At 51.8% G+C, this 15,735-nt stretch overlaps 1 protein-coding gene across 2 annotated transcripts in view; it reads left to right on the forward strand.

The window, feature by feature from the left end:
• Positions 1–394: 394 nt before the first annotated feature.
• Positions 395–15,735, forward strand: part of Acly (ATP citrate lyase) — a 52,809-nt gene continuing 37,468 nt past the window's right edge. Inside the window, exons 1-10 of one of the 2 annotated variants that reach the window (XM_075990750.1) lie at positions 395–604; positions 4,813–4,978; positions 6,539–6,661; positions 8,309–8,371; positions 8,825–9,015; positions 9,456–9,535; positions 11,723–11,853; positions 12,626–12,744; positions 13,574–13,710; positions 14,417–14,478. In XM_075990750.1, the coding sequence (XP_075846865.1) occupies positions 4,820–4,978; positions 6,539–6,661; positions 8,309–8,371; positions 8,825–9,015; positions 9,456–9,535; positions 11,723–11,853; positions 12,626–12,744; positions 13,574–13,710; positions 14,417–14,478 (1,065 nt within the window). In that variant the 5' untranslated portion in view covers positions 395–604; positions 4,813–4,819. The remainder of the gene's footprint in view (positions 605–4,812; positions 4,979–6,538; positions 6,662–8,308; positions 8,372–8,824; positions 9,016–9,455; positions 9,536–11,722; positions 11,854–12,625; positions 12,745–13,573; positions 13,711–14,416; positions 14,479–15,735) is intronic. The other variant, XM_075990749.1, reaches the window with a different exon arrangement.

The raw sequence follows: 15,735 nt of genomic DNA on the forward strand, positions 1-15,735 counted from the left end.
GGGGTCCAGGAGCGGAGAGGTGCCACGTGTGAAAGGAAAGCAGGCATCGATTTCAAAAGCAGGGTTAGTGTGGAGGCTTACTAGTGCCTAGGGTAAGAACTTCAGTCTCTCCCATGGGAGGGAGGAAGAGGATGCCAGGTCCTGCAAGAAGTGCTACAGCCATTTGAGCCAACAACCCCCTCCTTCAGCTACTTCACCCGGCGGCTGGCCGGCCCAGCCCCTGAAGCGATCAGGCCACAGCCCCCAGCCTCGTAGTTTCTCCTCCCTGGGCCGCCCGGCCCATCTCCCCATCCAAGGCCCCGCCCACGGCCCCGCCTCTGCCCCGCTGTCTTCCCGGACTACAAGTCCCATCAGCCCCAGGCCAGGCCTAAGGGCGGGGCCACCGCAGCAGCGAATGGGGAGGAGCTTAGAGCTCAGGCTAGGGAACGCGTGTGCCCAATCGCCGGGCCGCTCGGCCTGTGAGCTGATGGGGGGGGTGGGGAGGAGCCCGCTTGGGCCGGGACAAAAGCCGGATCGCGGGCAGCTGCGGGCGGCTGGAGCGATCCAGGGAGTTGGGGTAACCTGGGGCTTGCGGACAGAGCCGCACTCGGGCTTTCTCGAAAAGGTGAGTGCGGCAGCCGTGGGTGCGGGCGCGACCCCCAGTCCCCGCGAAGCTTCCTGCTTCCCTCCCCCAACCCGGAACCACCTCCCGGCTCCCTGGCCGGGCTCTCCCGCGCGTTCCCTGCACCTGCTTAGAACTTTCGTGCAGGTCTCAGCTTTTTGGTAGTCTTCGCCCCGGCCTCGAGCTGCGTGTCTATATCCTCCCCACCCTTTTCTAGTTCCTGGGAGTTTGCACGTTGCTTGCGGCCGACCTTGCCTCTCTTCCCTCCTCCGGATTCTTTTGCACGTCCTGCCTCTCTTCAGCTCCACCCAGGGCCATCTCTCGAGTCTCCCCGGTCTTTTGGGGGACACTTTTTTTGAGCTCCATTCGTGTTCCGCACCGGATACCGGGGCGGGAAATAGAGAAGGCGGTGACTGCTCGCCGCACGCCGCCGGGCTCAAGCAGGCCCGTCCTATTAGTTCTGTGGTGAATCCATAAAGCTCTGTGTGGAGGGAGCGGGCCCCGGCCACGCGGGCTGTGCCACCCCAGGATGCCTGAGGCCTTGCCTCCGCAGCGACGGCCCCTAAAGGGCTCTGCCTGCTAAGGAACTGTCCACGGGTTCAACCCCCAAACAACAGATGGTCGGAGTGCCCAGGAGTCTAAGCGAGGCAAGCTCCTGAGGTGTGTGTATGTGTGCGTGCGCCCGCGCGTGTGTGCAGAAGATGCTACCTTTCCTCCTGTCAGGCCTGGCAGAGGTCCGGTGCCCAGAGCCTGCTGCTTTCTCCAGCCTTGAAGTTTTGCCATGTCGGGGGCCTCCTGGCAAGGTTTTGAAAAGAACATTAGGGCACTTTTAGTTTGCCAGCCCACCCTGTCTGTCTTCTCCCTTTAACTGGGCTTCGTATCTCACTGTTCAGGGTCTCTGGTTTCTTTAATGTTGAGAGATAACTGCCCCAGAAGGATCCACCTCTTAGAAAGCTTCTGAAACACTCCGAGGGAGCGGTAAAGGGAGGCCGGTAAAGGGAGGCCGTGAACACAGAATAGCTGCTGTTTTTAATCCCCATTCAGACACGGTGCCTGGTGCAGCGGGAATACTCCAGAGAACTCTGCCCCATCCTCTGCTACAGGGATTGCTTGTTGTCGTCCCACCCCCACTTCCCCTAGCCCTTAAAGGGACAGTGTTTTGTCGACCCTAAGAAATATCCTCAGTAGTTCCTGTCTACCACGGTGTCCCAGAGGAGCCTTCTTGGAGAACAGGCTTCATTCATTCATCCTTCCCTGCGGGTTGCTTCTGCTCCTGGCGCCTCTGTGAGTGTATTCAATCTTGGGCCACTCTCTGCAGAAAATACCCCATTAAACTCAAAAGGTCCCTTCCTTGGGGAGACAGAGACAGGGAGTCAGGTGGTGGGTCGGGGAAATGGGGGTGGGATGAAAGAGAATGTGTGTTTGTGTGTGTGTGTTTATGTATGTCCATGTTCATGATGTGGTTTCTACTGAAGAGTTTGGGGATTATTGTTACCAGGTAACAGTTTCTGGGGGCTCGGCTCTGCTGTGAAACCATCTATCACAAATTTGACGTCATCAGCTGCTGGAACAGGCAGTTTAAGACTTTGGGGTGCGTGTGTTGAGGGGGAGGGGGATTTCCAATCAGAGATAGGAATATACTTGTCGCACGTTTGAGTACGTGCATACTGCCCAAAGGGTTTTCAGATTCTGAAAAACATAGGAAACCTCAAAGATCCATTGCTCCAAAGGGCAGGAAATCAACAATTGAAATCGCGATCGATTTTGTCTGAGGCCTCCCTGGATGTGCGAGCTGCACTGGTGAGAAGCCAGGCCCTTCCTCCAGTTCTTCTATGAGCCCTTTGTCTCAGGCTCCCCGAAAGGCGCAGTGCTTTAGTGGCATATCTTATTTTGGTTAACTGGCCACTCTTTCCTTTTTCATCTCCCTGTTATTTTGTCTTCTGACCCCACCCACCCCTGGCCTCATGGAGATGGACTCTCAGATCTGAGACTCCAGGAAATTATGATTTCCTTCAGTTGTCTAAGGTTGCTCTTTTTCTCCCTCTTCTTTGCCTTGGTTGGGTCTTGGGCTTCTTTTGGGAGGGCCCTAAATTCTGGGGATTGTTAAAAGTCAGTGTCAGAATTCTGGGTAGGCTTGGCGAAGGGGCGCCCTTCCTCTTGGGCTGTGTGGTCCTGTTTGCTGAAGGTATACTGATAGCTGAAAGTGGTCAGTGCCACCCCCTTCTCTTTCTGCTTAACGTGCCCTGGGCTGCACTCTGTTTGGGAGGGGGTAGGGGTGTGCCCATTCGATTCCAGGACCAGTTTTTCTGGTCTGAGTCAAGAAGGTTGGGAAATGGTACCGGAGTGGGTGGGGGTGGAGGACTCTGGGGGCACTGGGGCTAGTTGGGGTGTCTCCTTCAGAAACAAACTGAGAAGGAGTTACAAGTCACCCCAGGAAAAGTACCACACTGGGAAGGTCTCTGAGCCCCTTTCCGGCTACCTACTTTGGGCCAGGTCCCAAGCTGAATATGCCCATTGTGGTGAATTAGAGACAGAGGGAGGCAGCCTGGCCATGATTAGCACCCGGAGCCTCTCCTGCATGGCCTATTGGCAGGGAAGTTCAGTGTGGTCCTATGACACCTTCCCTGGGCTGGGAAAGGAGACTAACCTTCCCCGATGTGTCAGCTAGCCTTAACTCACCCTCCTTGTGTATATCTGACTTCCTCTCCCCAGCAAATCCAGCAGCTTCTATTCTAGCCCTTTGGGAGAGACAGGCAGCCTGTCTTCATCTAGTCAGGTACTGGGCATGCATGACTGAGTTTCCTTTCTCTGTTTTGTCTCACTATTCCGCAGTTGCTCTGGGGGAGAGTGGGTGTGTCCGGGAAGGTAGTAGACAGGAAGGATGAGCGAATTTTCATCATAGACCCTCTCGCATCGTTGGGGGGGCCAGTCTTGGGAGAAATGCCTTTCCGTTAGGCCCGCAGTTACTGTTAGGGCTCCAGTCCTGCTAGTGAGTCGGGCTTCTTGGGCAAGTTCACCCCCTCCCTCTGAACTTTGATTCTTCATCTGAGAAATGGAATTCGGAGTCTGAGTGGATGTGATGTATGTGCTCACATGAGATGAGTTATTTCTCCCAGTCCTGGGGACCAAACCCAGGCTCTTACGCATGTGAGGCAAGGGCTCTGCCACGGAGCCACACTCCCAGCCCCTAAGACGAGTTTCTCCACACATGTCACCAAGGATAGCGTCTGCCTTCTCCCAAGTTCTGGCTCGGTTAAGGAATGACTAGTACAGGGTGGTCCCTGGAGGAGCCTCTGTTTTGCTCAAAGTTAACTGCTAAGATGATTCAGTGGGGTGGGTAGGATGATCTCTAGGTCAAAGTTCCCTGCCCTGTGACTGGTTTGTATGTCCTTTGAGGTGGGAATCTAGTGTCCTAGGATAAACGAGCTTTGAGGTGATGTTCTCCTTCCTCCCACCCTACCAGGGCCTGTAGTCTTTGGGGGGGAACGTATGTGAGTGAGTCAGGCTGGGAGGGGAATGAAACCTGGGGAGAAAATGAGGCCAGCCTGTGCAGTTCCCGCAATGCTACTCACAGGTCAGATGACATAAAGAATTCTCTTTTCTTCTCTTCTCTTCTCTTCTCTTCTCTTCTCTTCTCTTCTCTTCTCTTCTCTGTGTGTCTGTGTGTCCACTTCAGAGAACAGCCTTCATGTTTGGATCAAACTCTTGGTGTTCCTGGCTTCCCCTTTGGTCTGCCTTTTGCTCAGGCCAGCTAGTTTGCCCAGAGGGAGTAGAGACAAGGTTAAGGTCAAGCTAAGAGTTTCAGAGGAATTACACATTGCACATTTTTTTCTGTTCCTCTCCCTCCCTCCCTGCCTCTTTCCCTTCCTCCCTCCCTTCTCTCTCCCTTTCTCTTTTTGAGACAAGATTTCATATGTCCGAGGCTGGCCTTGAACTTCTGGCTCTTCTCCCACTACCTCCCGGGTGATGGGGTTATGGGAATACACTACCATGTCTGGTGCCACCTTCTTTTCTGCTCTGTGTCTCTGCTGATGAAGCTGCTTTGACGACATCTCCCATCCCCTCCTAAGACAGCTCTTTTTTCGTTCTTCTGAGAAGAGCCAAGGTCTAGTTTCATTGTTTGTGGGCAGCTAGGAGTAGATCCAACCTGCTGGGGAAGACAGTGCATCGATCTTCCTGCCCCAACTAACCAGTTCCGCTCACCCTCCCAGGTAAACCATGTCGGCCAAGGCAATCTCAGAGCAGACCGGCAAGGAACTCCTCTACAAGTACATCTGTACCACCTCAGCCATCCAGAACCGGTTCAAGTATGCCCGGGTTACTCCTGACACCGACTGGGCGCGTCTGCTGCAGGACCACCCCTGGCTGCTCAGTCAGGTGAGCTTTGCCTGCAGCCCAGGCCCTTCTTTCCAAGCTCTAGGAGGAGAAAGCTTTTGATTTCTTGGAGGTGTCCCAAGGAGTTACGTGATTGCAGATTGGCCTGTGTGTCTGCAGCTGGCTGAGCAGGGTCTTGAGTTTGCTCTGAGCCCTTCATGTGGACTTGGAACCAGACAAATGGTATCAAAATCATGCTTCTCAGCCGAGCCGTGGTGTTGCATGCCTTTAATTCCAGCACTCGGGAGGCAGAGGCAGGCGGATCTCTGTGAGTTCGAGGCCAGCCTGGTCTACAAGAGCTAGTGCCAGGACAGGAACCAAAAGCCACGGAGAAACCCTGTCTTGAAAAATCCAAAAAAAAAAAAAAAATCATGCTTCTCTATTTATGAACCATATGGCCTTGGGCAAACCATTTTATTTCTCTAGAGTTAGATTCTCTAATGTCAAAAAGGATTAATACTATGAGCTATAAGGATTAGCAAGAAGCATTTCATGTGCTATCTAGCAGTTGTTAGATGCTTAGCTTAAAAAAAAAAAAAGATGCATACCTTCCTTCCTTCCTCAAAGTGGAGCATCTCAGGACAATTAAGTGGGATCTTAGCCAGGCAGTGGTGGCACAGGCCTTTAATCTTAGCACTCAGGAGACAGAGGCAGGCAGATCTCTGTGAGTTCGAGGCCAGCCTGGTCTACAGAGCGAGTCTGGGACAGCCAGAACCCTGTCTTGAAAAACAAAAACAAAGAAACAAAATGTGGGGCCTTGAGTCTAGAGAGATAGCTCAGCGGTTAGGATCAAGGAGAACTCCAGTTCCAAGTAGAGGACTTGGCTTTGGTTCCCAGCATCCACATAGCAGCTCACACTCTCTGTAACCCCAGTTCCAGGTGATATCCTCTCTTATATACATGCAGGCAAAGCACTCATCCACATAAAAATAAATAAAGAAGTGGGACCTCATACTTTGTGAAAGTAGCTGATGACTGACCATGAAGGGGGTCAGCCTGGACTAGAAGCTCTGAAGATCCTTCCGTAGCATATTTGGCTGGCTTCGGGGAGCACTTAGACTTCTGGCAGACCCAGACAAGGCCTTATGCTGTTGTTTTGTTTTTCCCTTGCTGAGACAGTTGGGAAGGTAGTGGATTTCTTGGTCCTGGAACGAAGGACTGATTGCCTGGCCTGTTGTGGTTATGTTTAGACATAGGGATGGGACTGGTCAAATTATCTCCAAAGGTCCTTTGTAATCCTAAGGATCTGTCCTAAGTCTTTTCGAGCAAGAGAGGACTGGTCCATGTTCTAAATGTGATTAACGAAGCAGCTAATACCTCCCATGGAGAAAGTCAGAGCCCACTCATTCATAGGCGTTCTCTGAGCATCTGCTCTGTGCCGGGTTCATCCTGGCTGTCTTCTGGTGGCCAGAAGATTTGACTGTGGTAGGTAAGGAAAGGCTCCAGCACAGGAAAGTGGTCCTGATGGATAAACGTGAGAGCAGGTGATGAAAAGCCATACAACTTTACTTTCTATATGTCTTCTTCCTTCTTTACTCTAAGTTCCAACCCTTTTTATTTCAGAGCTTGGTGGTCAAGCCAGACCAACTGATCAAACGTCGAGGAAAGCTTGGCCTAGTTGGGGTCAACCTCACTCTGGATGGAGTCAAATCCTGGCTAAAACCTCGACTGGGACACGAGGCCACCGTGAGTCTTGATGTAGGGAGTCAGGGTGGAAACAACATGGTAACCTGCAGCTCAACCAACCTATGACTCCCAGCCCAGCCTGCCCCATAGCGATGGAGAGGGATGGAGTGTGGGACTGGCCTGGCTGCAGCCCCGTCTTGGCGGTCGTTCCCAGCTCCCTCATCAGGAACCCAACCTAGTGACAGTGCTTCAGATAAGATGTGCCACATTTGTGACCCCAGAACAACTAGAGAGCCAGAAACCGTGACCACCAGTGAGGAGCTAGGACAAAGGCTCGTTCTGGGAACTGCTTGCTCTCTGGTTTCCAAATTAAAGTTGTGGGTGTCGAGGATGACATGCTTACAAAGAAGGTGAATTAAAACAAGATGAAAGGGGAGCTGCAGAATTGTCGGGCAAGAGAGAGATGTTGGGTGGAGAGCCATGGACGAAGACAGTTACTAACGCTGAGGAGGAAGTTTAGCTCTCCCAGCTCAGTGATTACTATCAGCTCTGAGGATGAGAGCGAGGAAGCTAAGCAATGCTTGGTGATAAAACTGTGTTTTTTCTCCTCTTTGCTCTCCAAGGGAGGTGGAAAAGAGGTGGGGGTGGATGGAGTCTGAAGTTTGGCTTAGCCCAGGGAGGATGTGTGTCTGTGTCTGCTTGGCACAGAGTTCTGCAGAGACTGGTGCCCCTCAGGGACAGGCACAGGGATGAGGTGTTGACTACCCTGGGGAGGTGGCATCGGAGACACCTTCCTCTATGCTGGCTTCCTCCAATCAACTCTGTTTCCTAGGCTCTGGTCCTTGTAGGTAAAGATGGATCTTTGAAGCTACTCATGGGTCCAGGGGTGGAGGGATCTGACCTTTGAGTTCCCAGGCCCCTGTGGAGAGTGTGGTTGGGCTGGGTACTGAACAGTGTCCCCAGGGAGCACATCACGCTCCCTTCCTAGCAGGCTGACAGGAGGGAGATGTCACAGACATCTGAGCTGGCAGCAGCGCCGGACCTGGCTGGAGCAGCTCATTACCTCTGATGGATCACTGTCTGGTCCCTGACTCAGCAATGACGCACAAGCGGGCAGGCGGGCAGGCGGGGGGTTCAGGGGATGAGGGCTGTCTCGCCTCTGCTGCCGCCAGGGACCCACTCAAGCTGATTAGCTCTGCAGGCCTGTTGTCTTCAGCCAGGAAACACAGGAGGGAGAGTTTGCCCTAATCAGCCTCTGGCTCTCCCCTCTCTTGCCCGTCAGGCCTGAACTCATGTCCTCGGGCTAGGTCACAGTGTCTACCTCAGGGCAAAGTAGTGTGCCCTTACCAAGGTACCCAAGTTTCCATCTCCCTCTTTGACTGCCCGGGCTAGCGAGATTGATCAGTGGGTAAGGCGCTTGCCATCAGGCCTGACGACCTCTGTTTGATTCTTGGGATCCACATGGTGGAGGGAGCTCTGAACTATCGTCCATCTCCACATGCTTGACATGACATGCACATACTCCTGCCCCCTCCCCAAGTGTAAGTAAAAGCAGAAGTGTGAAGAGGGACTCTCCTGAGAATTTCTCATGTTTATCTGTGACCCCATCGTCCTGACTTCTGGAGAAATCTGTTTGCCGCCTGAGATGGTAATACTTTGTGAAGAATACGCCATGCGTCTCAGCTGTCTCCCTCAATTTCTCCATAGGTCGGCAAAGCCAAAGGCTTCCTCAAGAACTTTCTGATTGAACCTTTTGTGCCCCACAGTCAGGTATGTGAGGCAGTGCCAAGCTGGATCGTCTTTCTTCTGCAACTTTGTGGTTGTCCCCCTAAAATGATGAGAGATTGGGGTGCCTCAGGGAATAGCCAAGGGGACCAGGCCTGGAAGAAATTATGAATAAACTATCTGTGGTGAAAGAATGGCTTAGTCTGCAGCAAAACAGAGTAAGAGCAGATAACATAGGGGACTTCGTAATGTTGGGATGAGACGGACTTGAGGGCAGGACCCCTTCAAAATGGGACACTCTGACTCAGCTTCTGACTCAACTGGGGAGGTTGGGTTCTTGTCTTTCCTTGTTCATTAGCAGTCCCCTTGTCAGGGTTTAGAAATGAGACCACGGGGGTCGGGTTCCGCTCCTGGGCTAAGACCTTCCGCCCTCCCCCCCTCCCCGGTCCCCTGCCAGTTGGGCCCCTTCCCCACCTTCATGCTGTCTTTACTTGCAAGGCGGAGGAGTTCTATGTGTGCATCTATGCTACTCGGGAAGGAGACTACGTCCTGTTCCACCACGAAGGGGGTGTGGATGTGGGCGATGTGGATGCCAAAGCCCAGAAGCTGCTCGTAGGTGTGGATGAGAAGCTGAACACCGACGACATTAAGAGACACCTGTTGGTCCATGCCCCTGAAGACAAGAAAGAGTTGAGTTCTGAGAGGGGTGATGTGGGCACGACTAGGGACGAGAAGACCAATGCACTGGCTCTGGGGACAGGAGAGAGAAAGTAGAGTGGGCCTCCCTGCTTGGGAATAAGCGGTGGGTACAGCTTTGTCCTGAGGAAGGGAGCCACGTTTTCAGGAGGGTGTTGGCTTGGAATCAGTCTGCAGTATGCCAGCCTCATCCCTCACCTCCTGGCCCCTGTCTGTCTGGCACTCCTCCAGCTCTGAGCTTGACAGGTTCTTTCCGCCTCAGTGTTTGAAGAGTGACATCCAAGGGATCAGGGTTGGCAGAGAACAATGGAGGTTGAAGGGTCAGGAGTGAAGTGAGCTGGGCTGTCAGAGACAGTGAGATTGCTACAGGGAAGGGGAGGGAATGGAGTCCTGACTGATTGGTTAACTGGTCCTCTTTCCCTTTCCCTTCTAGAGTCCTGGCCAGCTTCATCTCTGGCCTGTTCAATTTCTACGAGGATCTGTACTTTACCTACCTTGAGATCAACCCCCTTGGTAACGAGCTTTGTTTGCTGGGGCAGAATGGGGAGGGGCCCCCATGCCTACAGTAACCCTGGCTTTGGTGCTCAGAGAGCCCGGGCCCTCCTGCCAGAAGGCAATATAGAACTTCTCTGGGTACCTAGGGCATCACCATAAGGAGTGGTCTCCAGTGCCAGCTCCTGTTTCTGAGCACCTAGACTGTAACTTTAGCCAACTCCAACTTCTTTCTTTGGCCTTAATTTGTCCCACTCTGGGGAAGTCCTGGCTTTGGTCTGTCTGTTGGGTTGTTCCTGTCTGCAGGTTAGGCTTCCCAGGCTCTGATCTGATCCTTCCTGTACCCTTGGAGGCCTCACTAGCTCTCCCTCGGTTGGTCAATCATTTACTACCCCTAACACCAAGAAGAGTGGCCACAGGCTCTCAAGCTGTGAAGGAAACAGATGGCCTGGCAGATTCTGGCTAGGCCTCTCGGGGCAGAGTCCAAGAAGAGGGGAATTACTGAATTCCAGCTGAGGATGCAGCCCCTCTAGTGGGCCAGATGGCTGTGTGCTAACTTAATTAGCTAAATGGCCTGAGAAGAAATATGGATGCTTAGTGAGGCGTTGCAGATGAATACGCTGGCCTGGGGCCCAGAGCACTCTGGGGTACTTTGCACCAAACACTGAGACTTCCCTAGCTAGACCACAGAAGACCCAGATATACACACCTAGGGCTTCTAACTGCAGTGGTGCCTGCGTGTATGTGTGGGTGTGCAGTAGCAGTGGTGCATGCGTGTATGTGTGGGTGTGCGGTAGCAGTGGTGCATGCGTGCACGTGTGGATATGTTGTAGCAGTGGTGCATTGTGGATGTGCGGTAGCAGTGGTGCATGCATGGGTGGGTGTGCGGTAGTAGTGGTGCATGCGTGTATGCGTGGGTGTGTGGTAGCAGTGCGTGCATGTGTGGGTGTGCGGTAGCAGTGGTGCATGTATGTGTGGGTGTGCGGTAGCAGTGGTTCACATGCGTGGGTGTGCGGTAGCAGTGGTGCATGCATGGGTGGGTGTGCGGTAGCAGTGGTGCATGTGTGTATGTGTGGGTGTGCGGTAGCAGTGGTGCATGTATGTATGTGTGGATGTGCGGTAGCAGTGGTGCATGCATGGGTGGGTGTGCGGTAGCAGTGATGCATGCGTGCATGGGTGGGTGTGCGGTAGCAGTGGTGGTACTGGGATTTGAACCTAAGACCTAGACCAACAAAGTTTTTGTTGTTGTTTTGGGTGTGTGTGTGTGTTTTAAGATATATTTATTATGTATACAATGTTTTGCCTGCATGTATGTTTGCACATCAGAAGAGGGCACTAGATCTTATTATAGATGGTTGTGAGCTGCCATGTGGTTGTCAGGAGTTGAACTCAGGACCCTGGAAGAGCAGCCGGTCGGTGCTCTTAACCTCTGAGCCATCTCTCCAGCCCCAGTTTTTTTGTTTTTGTTTTGTTTTTTGTTATTTTGAAGTAGGGTCTAGTCTAGTCCACACTAGCCTCAAGCTCACTATATAGCTGAGGATGACATTGAACTTCTGGTCCTCTCGTTTGTCCTCTGCTCCCATACCTTCTTCAACAGTTTTTATTATTTATTTAAATTAATTTTAAAGATTTAATAACCTATATTTGTGTGTGTGTGTGTGACATGCATGCCGTGTGTGGCTGTGGTGACCAGAATGACTGTCTGATGGCTGGAGTTATAAGCAGTTGTGAGCTGCCCCACATGCGTGGGCTCTGGGTCTGGCTCTAGAAGAACAACAAGCTCTCTTAATCACCAAGCCGCTGATCCTTCTCACCAGCCCTTTCTTCATGTTTTAATATAAGTGTAAGGGATTGAACCTAGGGCCTCTCCCATCTACTACCAACTCTAGAAAACAGATTTTGTTTTGTTTTATGGGAAGTTTATGGGTAGGCCAATGCTTGAATATTCAAAACAAGGAGTATGGCATTTTATGAAGGTGTCCAAACTTGCCATGGCAGCTAACCAGTCTCCTTTGACCTTTTACCTGAAGGTCAACGAGTGGGAAGTGTTCTGAGAGTCTCTGCGAGGAGGACCGTTGACTGATTTATGGTTATTAGGCGTGTGTAGAGTGCGTGGGCTGCACCTGGAGGAGTCTTGAGGGATGGTTCAGAAGCTGATGGTGGCCTCACCGTAAAGCTGGTGTCTGACTGCTTTGACTTTTCTCCTAGTGGTGACCAAAGATGGTGTCTACATCCTGGACTTGGCAGCTAAGGTGGATGCCACAGCTGACTACATCTGCAAAGTGAAGTGGGGTGATATAGAGTTTCCTCCCCCATTTGGGCGTGAGGCATATCCAGAGGTGAGGCGGGTTTGGGGAGGAGATGGAGCGTGACAGGGCCCAGGAGACAGCGTGACTAATCCTAGACAATCATTTGGTCCCCATCTTGGCTCTGTATTTGGCAGGAAGAGAAAAATGGAGAACCATTTAATTTTCTTAAAATCCCAGTGAGGTCGGGGGTTCGGAATGGGAATCAGCCAAGCCTCTGACTCCTGGCCAGAAATCCTTTTAGGCATCACTCTCAATCAGCCTCTCTGTGCTCTTCACTTGATTTGTTGCTTCTTGATAATTCCAAGTGGCTCTCCCCGACCCTGATGGGAAGGTTCTTCTTCTGGCCACTGGCTGAGAATTTTAATTGCTGCTCCCCACTGCATCCTTCGAGATGTCCTCGCAGCAGGATCAGGCCTTGTGTGAAGTCATCTAGCTGGACTGGAGGAAGGAAAAGGGCTGGGGGGTGGACAAGGATGTGGGAGGAGCTAAGGTAGGAGCTGCTGTGGGGAGAGTGGTGGAAGCAGCAAGACCTAGTAGGGCCTGGACTTGGGCAGAGGACCAAGGACTTGGAGTCAGGGGATGGAGCTGAGAAACTTGTTTGCCAGATGTAGGCGACTTTGTACTTTAAAGATATTATCGTATTCTGTCCCAGGCCTGGGGCCTTACAGTTCCCTGTTCCCCATCCCACTATAGTGATTGAATAACTCCTTATTGTGCCTTCAGATAGAGAGCTGTGGTATTGGGGTTTTGGACCTTGTGAAGGGGGTGCTCAAAAGGCCGCCTGTGCTTGTTTGTTCCCCAGGAAGCCTACATTGCAGACCTGGATGCCAAAAGTGGGGCAAGCTTGAAACTGACCTTGCTGAACCCCAAGGGGAGGATCTGGACCATGGTTGCTGGGGGTGGCGCCTCCGTCGTATACAGGTGACAGGAAGGAGGGGTGCAGATGCCTCCAGCCAGTCCATTCGCCTAGTGCCTATACGTGGATTGCCTGGAGTCTCTAGTTTCTCACCTATCTGTGGTCCATGAACTTACTGAACAGATGAAAGCTATGGCATCCTTGAGGATTTCAAGTGGCTCTGGGGCCACCTGCCCTGTGCATAGTGTCTTCTGCAACCTTATTTAGTTCAAAATGGTTTCATGGTTGAAGTTTTTATAGTTGGTGATGTGTGCCTCATAGAAAGGTAGCAAAAATATAAAAGTACAACAAAACCAAAAGTACATGAGAAAGTAAAAGCCGCTCACCCATTCCGCACGCCCCCCCCCCCCCCAACACCTCGCTCTGCTCTCCTGCGGCATTTTAATGCCTAGATAAACATTTGCACTTTTTCACGTTGCGGAAATATCGGGACCTCGTTTTAGTCCCTTCTCAACAACTGGCAGTTGTTTTTCTCGGAAATTCCAGGAGATGTACGGTTTGCCACAGCTCTCCGGCTGCCCTGGCTACTGCCGTTTGCTCCCTGAGGACTCTTGCAAATGCTAGTTCTTGTATCTTTGGGCCATGTCGGGCAGCTGCTCACTGTTCATTTTACCCACGCTGTGTGCCCAGAACCTTGGTGCCCTGAGGCTGGCAAAGTGCTCTGCCCGGGGGAGTCTCATGGCACACCGGCCTTCAAGTGCGGCTTGCGTGGGGGTTGAAGGCTATAGGTCTGCGAGGCCAGTTCTGTAAGCTGACTCGGCAATGATGGACAGCTGTGTACAGGTGTGACCCCTCTGCCCGGAGCAAGCGCTGAGTTCTGTGTCTCTCTGGCAGTGATACCATCTGTGATCTTGGAGGTGTCAATGAACTAGCGAATTACGGAGAGTATTCAGGTGCTCCCAGCGAACAACAGACCTATGACTATGCCAAGACCATCCTCTCACTTATGACTCGGGAGAAGCACCCAGATGGTAAGACCCCAGCATAAGTGCTTGGGGGTGTACACACACTTTCTGGGGTGTCATGGTGTGTGGAACAGACTTGTGTTAGAAATCACTGAAGCCACGGCCCTGTCCTTTGCAATTTGAGACTAGGCATTTAATTTCAGGGTCTCTGTTTTTTGCAGTACTGGTGGACACTGGCAACATCAGTCAGAGGTGCTCCTGTTGGGCAAGGAGAGCTTGTGAAACTCACCTTATGTATCAATAACAAGCTGGAGGAGGAAAGACTGTGCCATGCTGTTGCTGTAATGAATATAGACTTGTAGCTTAGCGATGTCTTCCAGCCTACCAGGCTTTGTGACTCCCAGTGTCCCTATCCCACCTTCCCAGTTTTAGGGCTATATATTGCCAGTTCCCCTTTAAGGGAGAGAGAAGAAAAAGTTAGATTGCCAGCAGAGGTATCAGGACACCAAGGTGGACTTGTGGGTAGCAGCTGGAAGTAAGATAGAGACTGTAGGTTTGAGCCATCACCTGTGGGTAATGCGGGTAGTGGAGAGCTGAGCTGATACAGCTGAGTGGCTGTTTTGAGAGAGCATCCTACTTGCTCCCTGTACCTCTTCCATTTACAGCATCTTTGCTCACAGGAGCCAGAACATCCTCAGTTCAATTAATTCCTGGGCTGAGCTCAAGTGTTTTTATCCCCCTAACTTTGACTTCATTTTTACTCCCAATCCAGGCAAGATCCTCATCATCGGAGGCAGCATTGCAAACTTCACCAATGTGGCTGCCACCTTCAAGGTAACTAGGTGTGAGCAGTGGTAGCTGTGGTTTCTGGGGGAAAGGGCTTGGGGATAGCAAAGTTTGAGCCTGAGGCAAGTTCCTGTGCATTGCCTTTGTCTGAATAAGGGCTTGTGACGTAGGGTCTGTCTGTCTGTCTTATTTGGTGTTGGAGATTGAACCCTCTCCTAGGGTCCTTGTGGAGGAAGCAGAAGACTGGAGATGTGGCTCTGAAGCTGTGTGTCTCTGCAGTTAGCACTTGCTAGAAAATAGCTCTCCCATCTGCAGTGGGGTGGGGGGAGTTGAAGGCTTGCTTTCTCATCTCAGAACCAGTTCTCAGAGACTGGACAGGACTGTCCTCATTCTCAGCACTGATTCGCTGGGTTCTCTGCAATTGTGGGTCTCAGTCACCAGTCCTTGCTCCAGAACGTTGGGAAGAGATGACCTCATCCGGCCAGAGTCCTCTGAGTCTGTGTCCCTGTGCATGGCCATGAGTCCGGACCTTAGGAACATGCTTTTAAAAAAACATGACTCCAGTCTACAAAGACCACAGAGCTACCATTTCTCAGATGTCACCCCTTCAGGCTAGCCTCTCAGAAGACTTCATTATTTCATATGGTGCTCACTGCAGCTTTTCAGAAACATGCCACATGTGGTCATCCCATCCATGTCTTGAGAATAATAGTTTTCCACATTGAAAGTCTGAGTGCTCAGTAAGTGAAGTACCACAGCTCATCCTACAGCAGGGTCTCCCAGATTGGGCCTGATTTGTTGAAGTGGGTTTGCATCCACAGTTTTAACTTGGGCATGTCGTGCAGTGCAGATAGCATCCTTGTGGAGGGGATGGTTGGGCATCAAGCAGGAATTGTGTAATGTCTTGTGACATGCTTTTGGTGATAGAAGCTAGATTTCAAGTCAGCATTCTGTTTGAAGAAGTGTGGCCTCTGATTTTCCAGACTGCTCCCTAAATTACTGAGGCAGCTTTTGACATAACTGAGAAGCCTTGCATAGGACCTTGACATAGCATAGCCCCCCTCCCCAATCGCGGTAAGAAATAAGGATGATTGCAGCCAGAACCAGAGACCCGGAAGCACCGTTGTAGCGGTTGAGTGTGCCAGAGTTTTGAGGGATATGGTTCTTGGCTGCTCTGTGGTCATTCCTCAGCATAAGGGGCTGCATGTTGGGCCTGTAGTTTTGCAGTTCACACAGCTTATTTCTGTGATCCTCTGGAGTCTTGACCACTAGGGCCTGCTGTGCCATGTGAGAGTGGGCCTTTTC

The sequence above is a fragment of the Microtus pennsylvanicus genome, chromosome 11 (assembly GCF_037038515.1).
Source record: "Microtus pennsylvanicus isolate mMicPen1 chromosome 11, mMicPen1.hap1, whole genome shotgun sequence".
In the NCBI taxonomy this organism is placed as follows: Eukaryota; Metazoa; Chordata; class Mammalia; order Rodentia; family Cricetidae; genus Microtus; species Microtus pennsylvanicus.